Here is a 26218-nt window from a genome sequence, read left to right on the forward strand (position 1 = left end):
TATTCTTGGTCTCATTCTTAGCAAAACACAACAAATTGGTAATACCTAAACTAAGGTTATCCGCGCATAAAGCATTGATTCTTTTTACCAAAATGGAGTCTTCCGCCCAATGATTAAACCATTTAAACGGTCGGGTAAACTTGCTTGACCTCTTCTCTTTCAAAACAATCAGATTGTGATTTGATAATCCCCTAGGCAATGAGCATTGAACCAGCAGTGGGCACAAATTGAATATTTCAGTAGAAATCAGGAATTGATCGAGTCTGCTCGCTGCTGCACACCCACCGCCCCTGTACCAAGTGAAAGAGCATCCTAAATTAGGCACCTCGATCAGATCGCAAGCACCAATAAACTCTTCAAAAATCATCGACGCAGACGCATACTCCTGAGTCCCAAATCTTTCAGATTTCCACCTTACTGAATTGAAATCACCGCCTACTATCATCGGAATGCTCCAATTAGAAAAAATAGACTTCAAAAGGTCGAAGAACTCTCTTCTATCCCCTTACAAGTTCGACCCATAAAACATTAATGATCCCTATCTCCCTATTAGATGAACCAAAACTCCCTTTGATAGCAACCACTCTCCTATGAATTGAAATGATACTAACAACAAACTGATCTCTATCCCACAATGATAACAGCCCGCCTGATGCCCCTTCCGCGTGCTCAAAAGCAACTTCCTTAGAAGAGTTCCCTATTAATCTTTTGAGAAGGAACCCATTTAGCTCAGAGATCTTAGACTCCTGTAACAAAATCATAGACGCCCTACTCCTTTGAATGTTCCTAAGGACTTCCCTAATTTTTTTTGGGTTTCCTTAAATCACGAACGTTCCATGATAGAATAGATAAATTATTTAACATCAATTGAAAACACCTACAAAAACAACCACATTCAGTACGAACAACAGAAGAACTACTAACCCAACTCCCCAATCGTTTCCAATATCTTCAGCACAACCCCCTTGGACCTACGAACTCCACCCCCAAAGCTTTTGCTACAACGAGGGCCTCCTCAGCTTTAATGACTGCTCTGTCTGTATTTTCACCAAGCTCCCCAACCATAGAATTGTTTTGATGCCCTCTGCGTGCTGCATTCATCCCTTTCACTCGATTCTTTACTCCCTATTTCTTATTTTTTGCCTTGCTCAATCTAGAAGAAATATTTAGACTGGTTCGATTAACCCCACCAGAACAATATTTTGGAACATTGATACTTCTCGAATTTAGAGATTCCTTCATCCTTTTGAGAGGATTTCCGACTTTGACTCTACAACGATCCGCAGAAAGGAGTTTATCCGTGACAAGAAAGGATGACACCTCATCAATCGGGACCTCTAAAAGTCTTGAAGAGTTGGAGATAAAATGATTCTCCCAACTAAACTCCATATCCCTGTTGATAACTATAAGCCCAACGCTCTCATCCAAAGCTTGCTGCTTGGTTGGCCCAATATTGGAAATAATTGGAACTTCATGTAATCCTACATCAAAGATACCCAAGCTATCCACGTTATGTTCCACATGCACCACATCGCCTGCCAAAGAACCAATATTATAATCAGACCTCCGGCCAGACAAAACATTATGCTCCTACCCATACGAACAACCCTTGGAACCAACGCTAACGGCACGCTCAACCTCGAATAATGGAGAAACTATTCCTTCATCGATCTCCACGCCACAATCTCCACCCCCACCATCGAACCGTCAATGAACGCACAAGCCTCTTTCTGCACATCATTCAGAATTTTGATAAGATACATTCTTCCATTGAAGATGATGGAGATTTTCTTAGGGATGGAAGATTCGGATTGGACTTCCAACAGCATTCTTGCTACGTCAAACCTATCTCTGTTAATAGTTTCATTGTCTATCAGGAGTATTGTTGATAAATCGGGCAAAGTAAACGAAAGAACACAAGAATTTTAACGAGGTTGGGCAATGTACTTACGTCCTCGGTGCCTAGGCGGCGCTAGAAAATTTTATTCAATGATAATAGGTTTAGGTTACATCTCTATTTATAATAGAAAACCCTGGTACATAATTATAAAATTAACCTTGTACCGTACCATGGGGGCACAGCCCCCGCACCCCAACCCACATAATCGTAACCCCCTCTACAAGACTTTCTTTGTAAGGACAGTTGATGTTCGCTACGTTCGCTTCGCTCACTCCGCTCCATCCCCTGTCCTCTTTACCGGTATATTTATGAGTCATACCTTACAAATCTTCACCTTGGCGAATATCCTGCCCCTTAGGAAACATTCAACGTGGGTTGGGTTACCTTACTTCTTTAACAACTTGAAACATTCAACAAGTCCAAGCAATGCTTGAACTTGTCTGTTGTAACTGACTTGGTGAACATATCAGCGGCATTCTCATCAGTGTGTACCTTCTTAAAAAAAATCTCTTCAGATGCAACCAACTCTCTGATCTTGTGAAAACGTACATCAATGTGCTTAGTTCTAACACGATATACATGATTCTTAGCTAAGTGAATAGCACTTTGATTGTCGCAGAGCAGCTGAACTCCACCTTGCTGAACACCCAACTCCTTCACTAAACCAGTGAGCCATAAAGCTTCTTTTGCATCTTCAGCCGCTTCCATGTACTCAGCTTCAGTTGTAGATAGTTCCACAACAGATTGAACAGTAGACTTCCAACAAATAGGACCTCTACCAAGAGTAAAAACTTACCCTTTCGTAGATCTTCTATTATCCAAGTCACCTGCATAGTCTGAATCCACATATCCTACAACCAAAGGATTATCTCGTTGACTACCAAAAACAATTCCATGTCCCACAGTACCCTTTAAGTACCGAAAGATCAACTTGACTGCTTCCCAATGTTGCTTACCAGGTTTAGACATGTACTTACAAACTTGACTAACAGCATGAGCTAAATCAGGACGAGTACATACCATTGCATACATCAAGCAGCCAACAGCATTAGAATACGGAACCTTTGCCATATCTTCAGCTTCCTTATCCGTCTTAGGGCACTGTTCTGATGAGAGCTTAAAGTGGTTAGCCAATGGAGTGCTAACTGGTTTTGCGCTGCTCATCGCAAACCTTTCTAGCATTTTTTTAACATAACCCCGTTGAGATAGTCACAGTTTCCTTGAGTCTCTGTCCCTGCAAATTTCCATTCCAAGAATTTTCTTTGCAGCACCTAAATCTTTCATATCAAATTCTTGACTCAATAAAGTTTTCAAACTGATAACATCCTCCATGTTCTTCGCAGCAATCAACATATCATCAACATACAGTAATAGAAAAATAAAAGAACCATCATCAAGGCTCTTAACATAGACACAACAATCATACTCACATCGGTTGTAGCCAATCTTGATTATATAGGAGTCAAACCGTTTATACCACTGTCTCGGAGACTGTTTCAACCCGTACAAAGATTTCTTCAATCTGCAAACTAAATGCTCATTTCCAGGTTGAGTGAAACCTTCAGGTTGCCGCATGTAGATCTGCTCCACTAAATCACCATGCCAAAAAGCAGTTTTAACATCCATCTGCTCTAAATGCAAATCCCAACTGGCCACCAATGCAAGTACTGCTCGGATTGAAGTGTGTCTGACCACAGGAGAAAAGATTTCATCATAATCAACTCCTTTCTGCTGTGAAAAACCCTTTGCTACCAAACGAGCCTTGAACTTCTCCCCCTCTTTTTCTGTTACTGCTGGTTTCTTCTTAAACACCCATTTGCAACCAATCGGCTTTTTACCCTCAGGAAGGGGAACCAACTCCCATGTACGATTGTGAATCAAAGACTCAATCTCCTCAACCATGGCTGCCATCCACTTGTCGTTTTCCTGACTAGTAACAGCATCATGAAAAGTAACCAGATCATCACTGCTAACAATAAGTGCAAAAGAGACCAAGTCTTCAAAACCCAATCTACTCGGAGGCTTTATATTCATCCGTCTCACCCTGTCTCTGGCGAGACTATAATCCTGCAAATCATCCGTAGTGGAACCACCAGAAGTCGGTTGAGACGTTTCTGGTTTCTCAACTGGAAACTGTTCGAAATCTACCACTGTCGTGTCTTTCTTCTGTTGCAACATGGATTGTTCATCAAAAACAACATCTCTACTGATCACAATTTTCTTCGCAACTGGATCCCAGAACTTGAATCCTTTGACACATTTCTTGTAACCCAGAAAAATACACTCATTCGATTTTGCATCAAGTTTGGATCTCTCATCAGCAGGTACATGCACATAAGCAGGACAACCAAAAATCCGTAAGTTATCAAAACTAACATCATGACCAGTCCATACCTCTTCTGCAACTTTCCCAGCCAATGATGCCCTTGGCTATCTGTTGATAAGATAACGCGCCATGTTAACAGCCTCAGCCCAGAAGTGTTTGGGAAGCCCCGCATTCAACCGCAAACATCTGGCTCTTTCATTCAACGACTTGTTCATCCGTTCCGCAACACCATTCTGTTGTGGTGTCTTGCGCACTGTAAAATGTCTATTAATCCCGTTGTCCTTACAAAAGTGTAAGAACTGTGAATCTGTGTACTCCGTACCATTGTCAGACCGCAAACACTTGATTTTTCGTCCTGTTTGGTTTTCTACCTCTCTTTTCCACAGCTTGAACTTCTCAAAAACTTCAGATTTCTGTTTCAAAAAATACACCCAAACTTTCCGTGAAAAATCATCAATAAAAGTAATATAATACCTAGATCCACCCAAAGACGATGTCGTGGAAGGCCCCCATACATCAGAATGCACATAATCAAGAATCCCTTGAGTTGTATGCTTCGCAGTCTTGAAATGGACTTTAGTATGTTTACCAAGAACACAATACTTGCAAAAATCGAGCTTACAGCTTTTGACACCATGCAACAGATTTCTTTTGTGTAATTCTGTCATACCACGTTCACTAAGATGAGCAAGACGCATATGCCACAGTTTTGTAGTATCATCACAGGATTCAACAGAATGAACTCCACCTGCAACGGTACTCCCTAACAATCTATAAATATTTCCTGCAGTCATCTTTCCTTTCATCATAGTCAAAGCACCTTTAACAATCCGAATGGTTTCTCTATCCTCATCAGCCTTAGGGATAAAACCATTCTTGTGCAAAGTGCCCAAAGAAATCAAATTCTTCTTCAAATCTGGGATATGTCGAACACCACTCAACGTCCGAACAGAGCCATCATACATCTTAATTCTGACATCACCAATACCAACAATATTGCAACATCGATCATCACCCAAATAAACAGAGCCAGAATTAACCGACCTGTATGTCGAAAACCATTTCCTATTTGGCATGATGTGATAAGAACATCCAGAATCAAGAATCCACGCATCCATCAATTGAGTCGTTGAAATAGAAAGCATATCACTCTCACTGCAATCAGAATTGTCATCCTCGACCACGTTCACAGACTTGGATGAAACATCACGCTTCTCATCAGTCTGCTTTTTCAACTTCGGACAGTCTCGCTTCATATGTCCCGCCTTCTTGCAATTGTAACAGTGAATTGTCTTTTTATCCCTAGATTTGGATCTGGAATTCCGCTTGCCAGACCCTGCCTTCTCTGGCTTCCGTCCACGGTCTCGATTACCATTGACATATAAGCTATCGGCTTGAGAGTTTTCCCCTGCATTCTGCTTTCGCTGGTTGTGAGCCAACAAGGCTGCAGTAATCTCCTCAACGTTGATAGTCTCTTTCCCATATGTAAGAGTAGTCACCATGTGTTCGTAAGAGGGAGGCAACGAACACAACAAAATCATCGCTCTGTCTTCATCCTCAATTTTTACATCAAGCCGAGCCAAATCAAAAACGATTTGATTGAAGACATTCACGTGTTGCGCCAAATCATGATCATCTTGCATCTTCAGCCCATACAGCCGCTGCTTTAGATACAGTTTTGTCGTTAAGGATTTGAACATAAACTGACTTTCCAACTTCCTCCAAATTTCGTCTGGAGACGATAGATGCATGACGTGATACATAACCTCGTCCGCCAAGCATAATCGTATGGTTCCTGCCGCTCGTTGTTGCAATTCTTCCCAATCTTCCTCCTCCATCGACGTCGGCTTTGTAGGTCGCAAAGCCTTCAGGATCCCCTGCTGCGCCAACAGATCCTTCACCCTCGTTTGCCATAATCCGAAGTTACCCAAACCATCGAATTTTGCAACTTCGAATTTTGCTCCTGACATCTGATACCAATTGTTGATAAATCGGGCAAAGTAAACGAAAGAATACAAGAATTTTAACGAGGTTCGGCAATGTGCTTACGTCCTCAGTGCCTAGGCGGCGCTAGAAAATTTTATTCAATGATAATAGGTTTAGGTTACATCTCTATTTATAATAGAAAACACTGGTATATAATTACAAAATTAACCCTATACCGTACCGTGGGGGCACATCCCCCGCACCCCAACCCACATAATCGTAACCCCCTCTACAAGACTTTCTTTGTAAGGACAGTTGATGTTTGCTGCGTTCGCTTCGCTCACTCCGCTCCATCCCCTGTCCTCTTTACCGGTATATTTATGAGTCATACCTTACAAGTACTCTCCCCCACAGACTTCCGACGTCACTAAAAAACTTTGCACTCCAAATTGAAAGTGGAACATCCTTAAGAGAGACCCAGACTTTAGTATGAACTCTGTTCTCGTAACCTTCCAAGAATTCTAACTCATTAAACCATAACCGAATCCATTCTTCTCTTTTTGACCATCATGCCCAACGATAAAAGTCATTATTAAATTGGATGATCAACAACAAATCATGCCAAATACTAACTTTCACATCTAGACCTTCAGCTCTAAAAGTCGTTTGGATAAAACTATCGTTATACTTATTTTTGCTTTTGCCAACCAAACAGAATTCTCTCCACTTCAATTCCTTCTTAGGGATAGAGAGGATCTTGTTAGCACCATCCGTTAATGAAGAAGATCCAGCTCCACTGTCATCAGTAACATTAACGTGAACAACAACTTCTGAACCTCTATATATACCTTCCTGAAAACAGTCGAAAATCCCACAAGACTTGCCCCCAGCATCCTTCACTCCTTCAATCACTTCTTTGAACGACCTAGCATCCCTAATAGATGGATTCCAAACCTTTTTAACATTGTTGTTAGAATCTGCCCTCAACCTTTTGCTACCAGGCGGTTTATCATGGAACACTATGATCTTGAAACCGTCCATGACCCTACCATCTGCTGTAAGAACAGCTCTATTTGCTTCCGATCTGCTACGGAACCTTACAAACACAAACGTTGAACCAAACGATTGTCTTTTTCGATTTCTATATGCAATGAACACGTCCAAAACATCACCATAGGCCTGAAACGTTGTCTTGAGAGTGGGGACGTGAATCCTCTTACTAACATTGTGAACGAATACCGTGAAACCAGTGACAACTTCACATTCTTATAATAGATTATACCAAAAAATTAAATTAAATTTATGAAAAATGATAAAAATACATAACGGAAATTATTTATACTAAAAATATTTAATAAGGTTTAGCGATTTTTTTTATTATAAACTATGCAATCACATGTTAAGACAGAAATTTGCTGCCACTATTGTCCTTACTCAAAGAGACACCAAACAGAAATCTAAGAGACCGATTCAATCTGTAGTAAAATCCAATTGAGTCACAACGCCAATCTGCTAGCATCAATGTCCTCGCTCAAAGAGACATCAAACACCCTTTAGAATGTAGCATTTTTTTTATCAGTGATAAGTTATTTTATTATTAATAATATAACCACAATAATGATGAGATACAAAGAACGAGAATTAAGCCTGAAATAAGACCCGATTCGATCAAACTCCTCATCGACAACACATTATGCTTAGAAGAACGACAATTACAAAAACACAAGAAGAAAAATAACATGGTGAAAAACGGATGCCTAACTTTAAACGGAGGCATTGTCTATAATCGTCAACACGGCCCCAAAAATAAAGTAATTGAAATATCGCAGGTATTGCTTGTAGTCAGATCATTTTGATCTCTAGTACCAGACATCGTTGTGCCAACAGTACATTTTTATATCGGCAAGGAAGAAAACAACGCACAACATCCACAGACTGAGACAACTCACGGTTTAAAAAGCAACATCGCTAGGAACCAAAATATACACACTTTAAGAATTCACCGTGATCAGGAAACAAGTTTCAAATCATAGTCCTAACAAAAAACTACAGCAGAAACAAAAAAATCTGATTCAAAAGGTTTAATTCATCAATTCAAATTGACATGCTCTATAGCCTTTTGCAAAAGCAAACGTGACTTCCGAAGGCCAAACTCGACACCACGTAATCTCATCGATTAGGAATCACTCAATTCCCTAACGTAAAATCCAAGTCCCACCCCAATTTCCAATAGAAAAACTTATGAAACCGTCGTAGCTTTGTGAGCCTCCTCACGTGATAGATATCCCTTAAAATAGCCTCCACCCGAAACAGATACCATCAAGATTAGAGAGAATTCAGACACTCCCTTACACACATTCCAATACCTAAAGCTTAAGAATGACTTTGAATTAATTCCACTAACACTAAGCAAAATTAAGATAATAACAATCACCAAAATATCCTCCAGCAGTAGACAAACCTTATATCATGTGCTTGCAAATTGAGTCTGACCGAGCAATCTGGAAAACCATATAAGCATCTATTATGCATACATAACTATGCTACGACGACTCTTAATGACGTTCAAAACACACACCCGTAAGTGACACTTACTAAATAATCATCTATCATACTCTATAGAATCCAAAAACAAAACCACCTAAATCCATAAAAGAACACATTCTATATCAAGCATAATACCTATATAAATCATAGACTTGTAATAAAACCGTAAAGTAAATCAGAAAAGCTGTAGGTGAAATGCCTCATGTTTTCATAGAATTACAAAACACAAAACTAAAATAATTCAAATACCTTTCAATTTATCCAAGTTCATTTAGACTATATATTCAATGGCATTCTCTTCATTTTCAATAACCCTTAAACCTACTCACTTACCAATTTCTAAAGCTTTCCTAGCCTCCTTCAATTCAACATCACCTCCTTTAGAAAGTAGCACTACCTAGAATGAAAACAAATTCCATTCAAGTAATGCCCCCTCCATAATACCAACTACATACATCATCACACCACCAAAAGATTAACTATTGTTGTCGTGCTCAACATTGGAAATTGCCTCTGAATTTCAACCTGATTCAGCATATGGGACTAACTTTCCCTTATTTATCTCCCCTGCAGAGCCCCAAACCATTCTAAACGACTCAAACTTCACCTAAAACGAAGGCACCACCTGGTCACCAAATCACGAAGTATGCAAGTAACTCCACAATAACCGCTGAAATGTAGTTCATTACTCAAACTTGTAGTAAAATCCATAAATCAAACTCATCATACACCCAGCAAGTCCCCACCTCTACAATAGGAGATTTCACATCACATATAATTAACAAAATTCTCTTCATAATACAAAATAAATAAACCATTCAATTAAAAGACTCGATGATAAATTTTCCTTCTTATAATTCGTGCGCTAATTATTGGGAAATAAAGAAATTTCAATAGAAAAACTTCATTTAGAAGTCAAAATCCCAAGCAAAAACACAGAACTATTAATTCATTACCTAATAGTTGGTTGGAGTAGAATCAAAGAAAATCCATTTTTTCTCTTCAAGGGCAATAAGGTCCAAAACAACGGGAATAACATAATACGTAAGAAATCAAAGGGAATATCATTCCCATCCTAAACCCAAAAACACGCGATTGTTGGTAATATTATATTACTCCTTGGTGGAAATCCTTTCAATTCAAACATAAGTATTAGATTCTAGAAAAGTTATTTCCTTCCGTAATTATCTTTTTCGCGGTCCAAACGACCCCTAACTTCACGTTAGACGACTGTTATGTCAACCAACTATGTTTTATTGGTTTTCTCTTTAAAAAATTGAATTAATTTTCTTAACTTGTCTAATTTTACTTTTTAAAATATTAGTAGCATTTTTACATCTAACGATAATTCGAAAAAAAATAGTTACGTTATTTCTCTATAATTATTATCTGATTCGCACCTGTATGATTAAAAACAGTAATCATGTTTTTATATAAAAAAATGTAATTAATGTATAATATTTTAGTTCGATAGAAATAATATATTAAATGTAAAAGAAAAAAATGAAAATAATTATTTAGTGATGTTTATAAGCATCGGTCGACATTACAAAGAACATCAAGTTCACACACAGTTCGTATCTGTAATCTTCCACAAGGGGCATAGTAAAGAAGAAAGAAATAAATTGTACGGTCGTCCAAAACTACATTTGAAATCATACTTTTTTGGCATTTGATTACTACAGATGAAACACCATGATCATGGTGGTGGCCTTCTTGGATTTGGCACATAACCGTAGCGTCGGGGGTAGTGGTATGGCGGCGGATGAGGCGGTGACCTCATAGGAGGGGCAGGGCTTTGCCACCTGCCAAAATTAAATGTAGGTGGTGGGGGTGCTCTTCGTCGAGGACCAAGCACCCTGGCCGAAACCACATGAAACTTATGAGAAAAGAAATGGGAAGAAAGAGCATCGAAGGAGGAGCTTTGCAGACTCGTCGTCAATGGCGGCAGAATATGAAATGAATAGTCCAAAAATGAGGAACAAAAGGAGAAAACATGTAGCATTCATGGTGGTAGTGGCTCAAAGGGCTAAAACTATATCAGACTACTGAGACTGAAAATATGAGAACAAATTTATACATGTAATTTGTGAAGCCAGCTGGTTCTAGGTGTGCTCCAAGTCAATGTCCATGGAAACTTCAACGAAAATGAGTTTCTTTGTTCCCCAAGTTATATCCTCTTTATCCATGTCCTAAAGTCGATTAGGAACACGAACCCAATGACCCCGATGGTAAAGGAATTATTGTTATTTCTTGAGGTCTCGAATTCGAACATCAAGAATATTATGGGTACGAGCGTTTAATGTCAAAAGATTGAGAGTTATCTTTAAACAAATACTACCTTATACTTACCTCAGATTTTAAAAAAATAATAATAATATAGTGAATTTTAAAAAAATAGTCAATTAGAAAGATAATGTAAACATATTCCAAATAAATTAACTAATTGAGTTTTAGGTTCAAACACACACACACACGAAGAGCAGTTTAATATATTAATATTTTTATAAATTGATTATTATAATTTTATTTATCTTATAAATAAATTTTTTAGTTAAATCTTATATTTATCACATATGGATATCATTGTAATATTACTTTTTAATATATATTTTTTATCAAATAAATATGTAAGTAATGAGAATTAAATGTATAATTATATCAATTTTTCATTGATTTGATGACATCATTTATATAATTAAGTGGTCTTATTCAAAAAATTAAAAGATTGATGGTCAAATTAGAATTTCCATAAAACTAAATGGTTATCCATGAATATTACCCAAAAATATTCCAAATTAATTAAGGGTAAACTATGTTTTTCATTGCTCAACTTTACCTAAATTCATATTTTTATCACTAGATTATAAAAATTTTAATTTTGATTAGTGAACTTTTAAATTTTTGTGGTTTGATCACTCTAATGATAACTTATCATATATTTTTAATTTAACGTTTGAGTGATCAAAATAAGAGTAATGTGAAAATTGAGTGATCAAATTAAAAAAAGAACAAAGTTTAATGATAAAAACAAAAACATATGCAAAATTGAATGATTAAAAAGTATATTTTACCCATTCATTAAATAAGAGAGTTTTAGGTGAAAATATATATTGATTTTTTGTTTTTGTTTTATAGTTCATATTAGAGTTTATGATTATCCTTCTCAACAATATCATTTAAAATGTTCCAATACAAACTCTCTCCTATCTAATCATTCAATGGTCTCAATAATAAAAGGGAATGGTATTCTTCTTAAAGGACTCGAATCTTAACATATACATATGCAAGTTGAGTATGTGTTGTCAAAGAATTAAAAAAATCTAAATAGATATTATCTTTTAATCATTTCAAACTATCCAAAAATATTATTAAATTTTTTTATGTCATAATAAATGTTTAGGGATTTTTAAAGTCTGAAGAAAAATAATCATATTTTCTATTCACTGCTCCATATCATTATTTAAATCCCTAGGGTAAATTATAAATTTTGAAAAACATAGATAATATTATGAATATATTTATTTAATTTTAAAAAATAATTCTACCATATATACTCAATTTAAAAGAATTTATATTTAAAAGTGAAAAACTCCAAAGATTAATGGGTGTGTTTTTGGGCTTTGGATGGATTAATGTTCAAGTATTTTGAGGATGCGGATCATGTTTTGTGTCACTGTAGAATATGTATGGCGAAGGGTGATCTGAGGTGAGCTGAGAGGTTGGGTGAGTTTGTTTATGAGGATTGAGTTGGACACAGCCTAGGTTCATTAGTTATGTTTGGTCGTACGAATTAATGCCATCTGATTTGCTGTTTATTGTTGGGTTTAGTGTGCTTTTGGATCCTGATTATGTGCAAAGAGAGGACTTAGTGATTCGATGTAACAAAGTAGCTCAAGAGTTTGTCAATGCCAATGTCCCAACTGCAGGTTCTATTTCCTTATTCACTAACACTCCATTGGTGTGGCTTTGGCCTAATGATAACATGGCGGTTGCAGGCTCTTGTTGCATAACTAGCTGCTATTTATGAATTTGAGATTAGGTTACAAAGATTTGGTACGTCTGTCGAGAGCAGCATGCTTGGCTGCATTAAGCCATAGTGCTTTCATTGGTGTAGCTGTATTCATGGAGCCTCCTCTGGAGCTGGCTGCTATTCTGTAAAAGGACCTACTTCTACTTGAGATTAGTTAGCTTCTAGTTCTTTTTTGTATCAGCAAACAATATTTGGTAATTATTATGAACATTTTTAAAATTATTATATCAGTGCAGAATAAATAGCAATAACAAAGTTTTGAATATAAAGTTAAAAAACAACAACAATAACTTGATTAACTTCAGCAATCTTATACGGAACATTTAAGAAGATAGATACAAAGAAAGGAATTAAACAGTGAGTCGACCATCAAACGATATATATAATGTACGTTGATGATGACGATACGATGGTGGTTAATACAAATTACGCACAGGGCGGCGGAGGAGGTGGATGATTGTTAGGAGGAGGAGCCAATTGATGAACAATAAAATTGCTTTTAGGTGGTGGTGGCGGCGGCCGTCGACGCCAACGCCGTGGATGGATCGCCCTTGCAGACACCGCATGGAACTCGTGAGACAAATAGCGGGAAGAGATGTCGTCGGAAGTGGAGGTTTGAACAGCTTTAGTCTCCATGTCTATGGCGTGAGAATTTGAAATTAATAATCCAAAAATAAAGAGGGAAATCATCCGCCATGGAATTGTATTCATGGTGCCTATAACTTGTGGGATTTTTCTTTTCTTTTTCAATCTTTAAAGGAGAGGAAAAAGAAAGGGCTAATTTTATATGCTGGAACTTGTGCGAGACAGCTGGTGGTTGGTAGGTGTGTTCCAAGTCAACGAATGAAAAGTCTTTAACTACTAGGTAAAATCAATTTTAATATTACATTTGACTTAAAAGTTATTTCATTTAATTTATAAATTATTTTTAAAAGTGTCTTTTAATAAACTTATAACTCAATTTATAATATTTATATTTTTTTTCTATATCGATTAATCGATTATATATATGTGGAAAGAAAACAGCATAGGGATACATTTTTTCCTTTGTCCGACCTTCTTTAAAGTCAATGAAATAACATTTTTCAAAATTAGTAGGGTTTTAGTTTCAAAATATATTTCCGTAAAGACCAGTAGATGTTCATACTGTGTAGTAAGTACTAAGCAAATGAGAGTTAAATAGGTCAAAATTTTCAACTTATAATTTTATGTGAATTTATATATATATAGAAAATGAATATTGAATTTGTATTTAAAAGGTTAAAATAGAGAATTGTAAATCTTAGATTCAATCGTTATTGTTGTCAATGATAAATGGTGACTCATGACTAAAGGTTGATAAATGGTGACTCATGACTAAAGGTTTTGATTGTATTTTAGGGTTGATGGAGATTTGCTTTTTAAAGGTAAAAATGAATGAAAGAATTCATGTTAAATTGATATTTTATCTAAATTTTAGAGATAAAATTAAAAATATATATTTTATTAATGTGTAATAGATTATCGAAGTAACAAGAATTAATGATTCAATAATTAAATTGTAATAAAATTAATAATGTAAGTGAACGAAATAATTTTTCTTTTTAAATTCAATGATTAAAATAAGACAACGGAAACAAAAGTGACTTCCAAGATAATTTACCCAGAAAAATTTCATAAAAAATCTGAATCACGATCTAACCCTCTTAAGTTAATAATTAGACATTTTACATGAATAAAACATCGAATATGAATATATGATCCACATATTATGTACAGGAGGATCTTTAAAATCATACGGAAACCAAAATTATTTTGTAATCAAGTAGAAAGAGACAGGACGATCCAAATCAAACATTTATTTCCAATGATTAAAAAGTATGCTACGGACATGGTCCTTGCGCCGGCGATGACGGCGGTGGAACCGGTGCGAGCATGGTTTTATGCTGACGAGGCATAGGTGGAGGTGGTGGCGATAATTCTACGACCTTGTGAAGCCATATCTGCAGGGAAGATGAAGCAGAAGGAACCCTTCGTGCTACGCTGAAACCAACCTGTGAAAGAAGCAATCCATGGATCAAAACCAAAGTAAGCCAGCGTTGAATATTGCAATTAATTTTCTGTTTCGTCATCTTGTTGAGAGCAGTTGTGTTGGATCAAAGCTCTATGCTCATTTATATGTGTGTGTATATATATATATTAATTGGGAGGAAATTTCTGTATGATTCATCAGATTGTAGAACTTGTCAACCTGTGTTTTTGCCATTGAATAGAAGAAAAAGATTGTATTGGAAAGGTTTAATTTGCTTTGTAATTTATTCCTTATCGTGTTAATTTTCTATATAATCTCGTGGGAAGAACATTGAGGATGACATGTAAGAGAAAACATGTTATTTAAAATATAAATATATTTGGGATAAATAGCATTATGGCTCTTTCTTCCCTTGCCGTACATTATGACTTTCAAGTCTTGGATTTAATCAATGTTTATTTTTTCGTATATATTTTTTAGAATGAATTTTACTTTAATATATCACTTAATTTCATTGGATAATATATCTTAAACAGCACAAACAAATTGACTTTAGTGGTTAAAAGACTCATTATTTTCCCTAGAGGTCACGGGTTCGGACACCGACAAGGTATGAGCGTTCATAATTATTTGATTAACGATTTATTTGATGAAATAAATAAATTTAGATTTTATATGCAAGTATCAACTTGTAAAATTTATTTAATTTTTTTCATTTTAAAAAATAATATATATTCAGAACTCTTCCATCAACAATATTATACAACTTGAGTGCTTCTATGAAGATTGGACTTATGCTATAATGCTAGGGTGTAAATTAGCTGCTCAGAGTTCAATTTGTGAAGGGAAAAAAGTACTCCCAATACTCTTGCATCAAATACATATCGTTTCTACAGTGTCAAGATAATAAATTACAATCATCCATGAAAGTTTTTTTTTTTTTTGGAAGTTACATCCATCCATGGAAGTTAAGCACATAAAATCAAGCCCTTTGAACCAGAAACATCCAAGGAGAATTTCATTGTACATACAAATGGAAAAAAATTAATGAAGAAAATGTATTATACAAGCTCCTTGCCCTAAAAACTATTTGAGAACTTGGAGATTCATGATGGCTTCAGCCCCCTTAACGCCGCAGCAAAAATCTAAACATATAAACATTGAGCAGTCACACGTTAGATGGTGCTATCTGAAGTTCAAATTGTTCCATTTGTTCAAATAGACAGGTTAAAAAAACTATGTTACTTGGACTGGGGTATGAGTGTCAGACATGTCCAACATGAGTATATTCAAAATGGAAAAAGAAAAAACCCAAGTTTTTTTATGTATAGAGTGGAGTAACATATTTTAACAGTTAAAAGTCAGAAATCTGATCGAAGCAAATGACTGCTTACCTTAGATGGGGCACCGGTGTCCTGTTTCAGACGCGCAGTAGGTTGACTGCGACTACTGCTTCCCTCTTCCTCAACATCGTCACTTTGCTTTGAGGCTGCATTTGCTTCTATGGATCCTTCCTTCAAGTTACCATTGGGTATTCTATAGTCGTCTATAAATATTGTCTGTGTTTCAGTTGATGTCGAATCATGTGTATTATTTGGTATGGTATTTGTACGAATATTTTGGTCCTTTGAAAACTGTATAGCGGCTGCACGTGCACCAGCTATTGCTGCACTGAGACTAGATGATTTCTTGATGGAAGATGCTTTTGAATTCAGAACGGATGCAGCAATTGATCCTGGCTTCAAGGAGAAAGGATCTCTCGGATTTGGCAACTGAAATTTTACTGGTGCGGGACTATCAACTGGGACAAGGCCTCTAACAGCAGCCTCATATATCTGTTACAAATATTTTGATCAATATCAATTCAAAGCAAATTGAGAGAGAGTGACATAAGGATAACTTCTTGCATGCCGTTACCTTTTTTTCCAGATTATAAACACGTTGGAAGCCCCGCATCTCGAATGGGACCAACAATTTCTACAAAAGAAAAATAAACCACAATACAATATCTAATTGAAAAGAAATGGATTAAAGAACAAATAGAATAGCAACTATCCATGTAAGTAAAACCTTTGGTTGTTCACAAAGCCAGCAAAAATCGGTTTGTCCTTCTAGCCTAACCTGGGAGCATGAAGAAGAAAAAAGAGAAGGAACAAAAATCAGTGAATCGGAATCATTGCATATTATGTTGAGTACCGAATAACATAAGAGTGAGAAAAGTTGCCCACCCCTTCAGGTAGGGCCTCCCATTGAACTAGTTCTTCACATGTCAAACAGCCAACCACTTCGACACACCCTATGCCAATACAATAATTAATCTAGATTAGAAAAAAGAATAAGAAAATGTGGCCATTCGGAATTTCAGTAATCTTTCTACATTTCAAAAACCAAACCCATAAAATCATTTTATCAATTTATGATGTATTAATCTGAGGAAATAATGCAAAAAGAAAACAAGCAATAAAGTAACATAAATATCAAAAGAGATCAAATGAGTATAAAAAGGACTAACCTAGCAGTCTAGAAACAGGGTAGTGTTCTGGAAATTTAATATCGGTAATTCCATTCACTGCATGAATTTCCCTATAGAAATCCTCCATTGCTTTGATTGTAGATTCATCTGGGACTTTACTGGCAGCATGTATCCAAAGGCGGCCTGGAACGATAATACACTATTTTACTTAAGAGGCAGCTTCATTTGGCAGAACATGAAAGAAAAGGCATACTAGCTAAAAATGCATCGAAACTATCATTTATCTAAAACAATATAGACATTCCCAATTTGGGGCTAATGCAATAACATTGAATCACAAAATATCTTGCTGGAGTCTTATAGAAATATTTCTCCAATCGGAACAGTCCGGTTCAACCAGGCATGAAAAAGCTTATTGCTATGAAAGCCTGAATATCTAATTATATTAAACTAAAGAAAATCAAAGTTGATTTATTACCCCTTTTAATTCACTGCCTCAGTGTCTCTTCCCAGTTTCATGTTATGGAGCCAATATCAACTTTAATTAGAAGTATCCCAAAAATGGAACATATGAACAAGTCAAAATAATCAAAATATATTGAAAGTCAGTAATTCTTTCTCAAGACCGTCATTATTGTGAGATTGAAAACATTCTGAAACTTAGAAAATAAAAAATTTGGACCTTCTTCTACTCCTAACAAGCATGATTTATATAAAAAGCAACAGAAAATAAATATAAGAACACCAAATTAAGTTACAATACAAAGCAGCATAAACAGTCGATAACACCAGAACTTTTCTTCATTGTTGAGTAAAGACTAGATATCAACCAACCCCATGACTTTAAATCCTATAAGAACTTATCATGGAGAAAATTATAACCACAAAGAGCATAAATTTGGTACTTTACCAAAATTTTACTAACATATTTTAGTTTTTTTCTCGAAAATAAAAGAACCCCATAAATATAACCCAATAATAAAATATGGGTATTCGGTTTATGCATCAATTTGAAAGCTTGATTTAAAAGCGGGTACCTTTAATTGGAGCAGGCCAAGATCTTCCTTCAATACGTTTGATCCCATAAACTAACAAAGAAGCCCATGGCTGATGCATCGTTAAACATGGATTCGTGTAGTTCCCCTCCTTTCTCGGCCCTCCTTTTCTCATTTTATTTTTATTTTCCTCTTTAGTACCGTTTGGTTGGTGAGAAACGCTGGTAAAATATGGGTTTCGGCAATAGGATGGAGGAGGAACTAGGGTGTTGTTTCTTATGAAGAAATATGTCACGTGACATTAGGGATTGCACGTGCAATTACATTGGGACATGCATGATTATATAGTCGAGACTAATATGACTTCCCTAAAATAAATTAATATATTCTATTATGCATGACTTGAGAATTAAATCCAGTGTAATGTCCGGATTAAATCCTATTAAAAAATCACTAGATCAAATCGAAAGTTTAGTATATTATTAACAAAAAATAATATTTAAGTTAAATTTTTAATAAAATCAAATTCATTTATATTATAAAAATATATTAATTATAATATAAATTTTAAAATAATATAAAAAAGTTTAACATTAATTATAGTATAATATATTAATTTTATATATATTATTTATATTTTATATTATAAAATTAAAAGATGAGATTTTTGTGTGTTTAAATATATTGTTTTACATATGTATTTAACTAATAAATATATTGATTTTGCCTGAGTTCTTTTTATTTAAGTGATTACAGTGTAGTATATATTAAGAATTTTTTAAATTTATTGATAATGTACACCCATCTTATAAATTAAGTGCTATAATTCAGAATTTCTAGGGAAAATGATCTTTCCTTTCATTACACTCCACATGATATATACAAATTATATTTTTGACATATATATTTTCATTAATCATTAAGTCAATCCAAGAGTTTAACTTCTTTTAATCTAAAATTTTTCCATTTATATTGTACTATTCATTTTAAACATTAATTTTATTTGAATTGAACTGACATTAGTTTATTAAAACTCAAATAAAAAACCGAACGATCCAACTCATTAGTAAACCTAGGTAGGACAGAACATTTGTGTGGGGCACATGGAATAGGTCTGTCATAGTAAAACGAAGAAGATCAAGATTCAATAACAATTTGTAAAAAAGACTGGTTGGTTCATGGAGGTTTAACCCCATGTGAAAAAGAAAGGGAAAAAGCACTGTTTTAACGGCATCAAAACACCGGATTCCGGTGAAAGCAAAGTAGCCGGAAGTTCTCTGGGTTTGGGGACCCTTGTCGTTAATATTTAAATTGACGACTCATTCATACTTTGGTTTTCACTGACAATTTCAAGCTCTTTTCATGTTAATCAACAATCTATTTAGCCATGTTCATCGCGATTCCGAAAATGAAATATTAACTTACTCAAAACTTGTTCTGCTGATAATCTCTTAAAAACATCTCTGCAAATCATCTTCCTCAACAAGTCCTTAACCTCACCCGAAACTGATCTGAAAACCCTACAAGGAAACCTTAAATTACCTCTCAAAACAGACTCAAAAATCATGACCCTCATGTCTCCCAACTCAAACATCGTCCAGATCCACGACGTCTCTGAATCCGAACACACCCTTCAACTCGTCCTCGACCTTTGTCAATCCTACACTCTTTACGACAAGATTTTACAGCCTCCACACTTGTCTGAACCCGAAGCTGCTTCGTACATTCAACAGCTTATGTCTGGTTTGGCTCATTGTCACAGGTTTGGGATCGTTCACAGAGATGTTAAACCCGACAATATTTTCTTTGACTTTAGAGGTAAATTAAAGATCGGGGATTTTGGTTCTGCAACATGGTTAGGAGAACTTGGAACGGTCGATGGATTGGTGGGGACACCTTATTAGGTTGCTCCTGAAATTGTAAGGGGGATCTTATAATGAGAAGGTTGATGTTTGGAGTGCTGGAGTGGTTTTGAACGTTATGTTGGCCGGTGTTCCGCCGTTTTATGGTGAGACGGCGGAGGATATTTTTGAGCGATTTTAATGTTAAAGCAAAATATTATTCTTTTTAAAGATTTCGAATTCAAGCAGTTGTAGTTACGAGATGTGTGCATATCAATAATTAAAAAATTCTGAACAAATACTTTTTAAATAAGTTATTCAAAATTAAAAAAAAATTACATATAAATATATTATAGATTATATTATAAAATATTAAAGATTACACTATGATATTTTATTTTGATTATTTTTTAAATAGGTGATTGAAAATAACAGTATTACTACCATAATTATCATTTATATTGTCTTGTTACTATATCTTACAGAAATTAGAAATATTATATAATCGGGAAAGGTATATAGTATCATAGTTTCTAATAAGGAAGATGTATGTAGTTTCATTATTTAAGGTTTGGCAATGTAATAACACCAAAAGTGCCATGTCACCTGTAACATCCTCAATACCGAGTTAGTGATTAAGTGTAAGATTTTAAAATTTCAGTGATCAAATTAAATAAATTGAAAAGTGAATGAATTAATTAAAAGATGTTGGTGTAGGATGAATTAATAAGTGAAGGAGAAGTAAAAGGGTCATTGAGCAAATAAAAGAATAAAATAATAATTTGGGATTCTTTTATAACCATGTGGAGCATGTGTGTTGGAAACAAAAGTTTCCAGAGATATTCTCATATTTATCTTCATCTTCTTTTCCCAAATGTGAAGCACCCAAGCCTAAGGTAAGTTTGATTTCTTTTGGTTAATCTTTCAAATTAAAGCATAGGTTTGATTCATGAAGCTTTAGGAAAGATGATAGAGATGAAAAAGATTATAGAAACTCAAAGATTGGTAAGTTATGAAGGATTAAAGATAGGAAGTGGATAAGTGAAATTTTGAATAAGGATGTATAAATGGATTTAGAAGTTGAATTTGACTTGTCATGGGTGTGAATAATAAGTTATAAGTGTTAGAATTAAGTTTGGATAACATGGAAAATTTGGTATCATTCTTAGCCTTAAGAATTTGGATGAAATATGTTATAGATTGAGTTTAGTAGCATAATAAGGATTTTATACATGAAAATTTGGATGAAGTATTGATGAATTTCGGGGGGGAGCTTATTTTGGACAGGTGCATCGATACACTATGAATGGGTACCGATGCACTAAGACCAATTTTAAAGGTGCATCGATGCATGCATTAAGGCAAACATTCGATGCATGAATATTTCAGAGTTATTTTGGGTATCGATGCACCCATAGTGCATCGGTACACTCCTAAAAGAAAAGCGAATTTTTGGTTCATTAAATTAGCCTAAGTTATTAATAGCAAGTTATAAGGTTTAGGCTTTTGATAATCGTCCCGAAAATTATGTTTATGTAGATGTCAAGCTTTAAGGAGTTCCGGAACAAGTGACAAGTAAGATCGATCGAGGAAAAGGCAAAGAGATATAGGTGAGTGCATATACATAGCATGAATATAATATTATATTCAGTTCTAGACTTGTGATAAGTCTAGATTCAATATTTTGATATATGATTACATTCCATATTATGATACATGACATGAATTCATATCATATGCATTATGTGACATGAATATGCAGGAAAAGTTATACGAGCTATGTGATAAAGGTATGGAAAATGACATGTCTATGTGATAAAGGTATGGAAATAATATGTCTACGCGATATAAACTATGTGAATTGTGAAAGCCCATGTTATGTAAATGAGACCTATAGGTATAGTTGGCATGCCAAGAGTAGAGGGTTTATGCAGTCCTTCGGGATAATTCTACATGGTCCTTCGGGACATATATGTATTCTTTGGAACATGTATGAGGTCTTTTGAGACACCTACTTGATCATTTGTATACGTATATGATTCTTAAGGAATTTCTATGTGGTCCTTATGGACAAATCTTATATGGTACTACAGTGCAATTCTACGCGGTCCTTCGGGACAAATTCTACGTAGCACTTCGGTGCAAATTTATACAAGCTGTGGTGACAACATTTGTGCACAACCTCACAGTACTCACATACCTCGGGTTCTCAGTATTGTATCATGGGCTAGTGAACTTATTATATGAATTCAAGATGGTTAATTGGATCAGGTTATAGGTAAGATACATGATTATGCAATTTACATGGTTGAATATATGATTTCATGATATTGCATTTCATTATGACATTTTCATTATAGTTTATTGTCATTATTATTATGCCTCACTAAATCTATGACTTAGCGTGAAGTGTTTTACACGTAGGTACCGAAAAGTAGAGAGATCCATCATAAACTCAGCAGAACAACTTATCTCCACTTGAAGGTCAGATCAGAAGTAGATTAGATAGTATGTCTTATTATGTGATAAATAGGTTGGCATGTAAACAAAGTCGGTAAATTAAGTATTTATGCTCTGATCGAGTTTTGTAATGTTTTAAACATATTTATGTAAATGTATAGTAATGAACGGTTAAATTTTTACAAGTTTTATGTACGTTTTACGAAAGTTACTGTAGCAGTGCATCGATACACAATTTGTATTCGATATTTTTATGCACTGTTCATGATATTGTTCATGGTACTGTTCATGGTACTATTCATACCGTATAGTATTGTTCATAAATATGTTTTTGCCTTAATTTTTTTTATAATGAAGCATAATTTTAATAGTATATTATTGTATTTTCTTAATATGAGTTCAAATGTTTTATTATTTTGTAAGAATAATATTTCAAAAAGTCAATGTGACATCTCGGACTCTTATCTAGATCGGGTACGTGTTGGGGTGTTACATCACCCCGCCCCCCACTAACCAACCCCTTTGTTAATTGCAATCTTAAAGATCTTTACTCATTTTCATTAGGTTTATGTCCCATTAATTAACTGTAAACTTCAATCACATTATATAATAATATTAATTATATATTTTTCAATCACAATTATTATTATTATTTTATTTAAATATCAATAAATTTATTATTTCAGGGTCATGTCCACTTCAAAGGTTTGTTTAGATTTCCCCAAACCTAAATGCATGATCTCTAGAGGCTTCTTCTTGTACGTTTCGAATTTTCTAGTTGTCGAAGAGTAGGAGATACTTATAATTATAGGCGAGTAAAATTCACCTTGACTCAAAAAGTTGATTTTTACAACTCGATTCGAAAAATTTTGACTCGAATTGACTTCAAGTTGTAATTTCTCGAAAAAATTTCAAATTCGAGTCAAGTTATAAAACAAAAATCATTTATATTTCTAATTAATTTAAAAAATGATATTATATTAAAAACTATATATTTCTTATTTTAAACTAGACCGTAGGCTAGGCTTGAATTACAAAGACTAAAAGTGCAAGATGTGTATAGTGAGATGTATAAATATGTATATATTATGCGGACACTCATTCATAGTACCTTATGGGTTCTTAATAGATATGTGCTCATTAGGATGCTTGTTGCTATTTTTTACAATGGTGTTTAATGGGTTTTGACGACAATTGGGGACATGTATTGGAGGGTTGAGTAACCACCACAAAGTTGATAGACTTGAGTCCAAAGTAGATTGAGGAAGTCGTCAAGTTGCAAAACAATTATAATGGTGATCAATTGAAAACATAATGAAGCACGATAGTATTCGTGACGACGACGCTAGGAAATTAAGGAGAAAAGATCTAGGTATAAAATGAATGATTTATAGATACAACTTGTGGGAATTAGATAAAAGTGTGTTAATGACGAGGTTGTCATTAGATCGAGTGGGGAGAGAACGTAGAGCTACAAAATGCAATAAGTGAAAATCATAGAAAATAGAGTTAATTGCATCATATGTCCCCAAACTACAATCCTTATATTAAATTGGTCTTTAAACTTTTGAATATTCCAATTTTATCACCAAACTATGAATCATTTCAAATTAGTCCTTAAACTTTTGAATATTTTAATTTCATTCTTAAACGACAACACTCTTTCTAAATTGGTCCCCAAACTTTTGAATATTCCAATTTCATCCCAAAATTCATCCAAATATATAATTATTTTCAACCATAGTTTAACCTAAAAATTATTTTTTTCAAACATATAATAAAATAAATTGACCTGACGATTTTATCAACAATGGATATGATTAGAATATACATATAGTTTGGGATGAAATTGGAATGTTCAAAAAGTTTGGAGTTCAATTTAGAATGAATGCCATATTTTTGGGATGAAATTGATATCTTCAAAAGTTTGAGGACTATTTTAGAATGATAATCGTAGTTTAGGGATAAAATTAAAATATTTAAAAGTTTAGAGACTAATCTAAGATAAAAAGCATACTTTGAGAACATGTAATGCAATTAACTCTAAAAAAATATCAACCCAAAAATATTGTGGTATCTTGATTTAATGTATTTAGATTCATATTATATTTATTGAGCTAACAAATGTATTTGGTAGTTGTGATTTTGTGTTTAGTATTGAAATTAATATTTCACTACTATAGTGGAAGAACTCAAGAATAAAAGTGGGAGTCTTTCATTCTTATCGATGATATTATAATTGTGTAATAGTTGGTAATATGGACCAAGTTTAGATAATATATCTATGAAGGACTGAGGGGACTTATAACATTCCAAACTACGGGTTAGTGACTAAATTGTAAAATTTTAGAATTTGGTGATTAAAGTGGAAAAGTTGAAGAGTTCAATGATTTATTGGAAAATATTTCCTGAGAGTTGTTAGTAATTATCAAATGAATTAAAGGGCAAAATGGTCATTTGACATAGAAATAGATAAGATAAGGATATATATGGGATAAGCTTGAGAGATTTCTCCAGAAATCTCTTTTCTTCTTCCTCTCCTCCCGTATCTCCAAGCTCAAAGGTGAGTATTCTATTTAGTTAATTTCTGGTTAAATTTAAGGTTGGGTTATGATTATTAGATGATAATTAAGCTTAGGGAAATCTTAATTTGTTCTAAAACAACAAGATGAAAGGTATATAAGAGATTTAAGAAAATGGATTTTTATAGGAATTTATGGAAAAGAGTTGATAAGTTGAATATGAAGCTAAATTTGACTTGTCATCATACTAATTAAGGAATATGAAGTGTTAGAATTGTATTTAGAACATATTGAAAATTGGGTATGATTCTTGAATTCTAGGTAGAGAAGTGGATTTTGAAGTTAAGGATGTATTGAATGAGTATTAATGAGTTCAAGTATGAGTATATGAGTTAAGTAGATCTAAATGAATGAAATAGGAAGTGTTTGAGCAGAAATGAGGTGATTTTCGTGCTCAAAATATAATTTCTGGTCATAGGGTATCGATACCCTATGAAGGGGTATCGTACCCCCTCTTGAACGAAAAATTACAGAATGTCAATATGGTATTGATACCCTATAGAGGGTATCGATACCCTCTATAGGGTATCGATACCCCCTGAAGATGAAAATTTTCATAATGTTATCTGGGTATCTATACCATAGACAAGGTATCTATATCATAGACAGGATATATATACCATAGGCAGGGTATCTATATCTCAGTTAGGGATGTATCGATACCTATTTTATACAAGAAATGAAATTGATATTTCCTTTAGTATAATAAATGGAAGCTTAGAGTATGCAATTGTATTACTGATATGTATAAATGTATAATTATGTAGATAGTGAACGTAACTTTGTTTCGCAACGATCGAGGGATTAGAAACGATCGAGAAATAGATAAGTTCTAGAATCGATTCAAATCAATCAAGGCTAAGGTGAGTGCAATTTAAATTGTACTTATGTGATTGATCAAACATTGGCTTGTGATGAGCCAATGATAGAGTTACTATGGTAAGAAGTAACTTATAAAATGTTATGTGATTACTATGTATGCATTAGTATATAAAAATGAATGTATGTTATTATATGTTACATGATTTACATACTTACGTGAAAATGCAACATATGATATATGTTTACACATACATGTGGTATGTGACAGAAGAGAAGGAACATGTGATTATGAGATCAATGAT

At 34.4% G+C, this 26218-nt stretch overlaps 1 protein-coding gene and 1 pseudogene across 2 annotated transcripts; one reads left to right on the top strand and one right to left on the bottom strand.

Moving 5' to 3' along the window:
* Nucleotides 1–4674: 4674 nt before the first annotated feature.
* On the bottom strand, nt 4675–18534 carry LOC120161651. 2 transcript variants are annotated; one of them, XR_005519494.1, is made up of 9 exons: nt 18512–18534; nt 18254–18472; nt 17256–17399; nt 16972–17039; nt 16814–16864; nt 16661–16720; nt 16138–16578; nt 15793–15888; nt 4675–4690 (listed from the first exon to the last, which is right to left on the bottom strand). XR_005519494.1 is itself a non-coding variant. In XM_039171867.1 (8 exons), the coding sequence occupies exons 2-8, from the start codon at nt 18384–18386 to the stop codon at nt 15850–15852; spliced, it is 936 nt and encodes a 311-aa protein (XP_039027798.1). In that variant the 5' UTR covers nt 18387–18472; nt 18512–18534; the 3' UTR covers nt 15683–15849. The 2 variants fall into 2 exon arrangements, 1 of the variants encoding a protein (XP_039027798.1); XM_039171867.1 differs by lacking the exon at nt 4675–4690 and having other exon boundaries at nt 15683–15888.
* Nucleotides 18535–19389: 855 nt separating this feature from the next.
* On the top strand, nt 19390–20254 carry LOC120162449 (annotated as a pseudogene).
* The last annotated feature ends 5964 nt before the right edge of the window (nt 20255–26218 follow it).

The sequence above is a fragment of the Hibiscus syriacus genome, unplaced genomic scaffold (assembly GCF_006381635.1).
Source record: "Hibiscus syriacus cultivar Baekdansim isolate YM2019G1 unplaced genomic scaffold, ASM638163v2 tig00111402_pilon, whole genome shotgun sequence".
In the NCBI taxonomy this organism is placed as follows: domain Eukaryota; kingdom Viridiplantae; phylum Streptophyta; class Magnoliopsida; order Malvales; family Malvaceae; genus Hibiscus; species Hibiscus syriacus.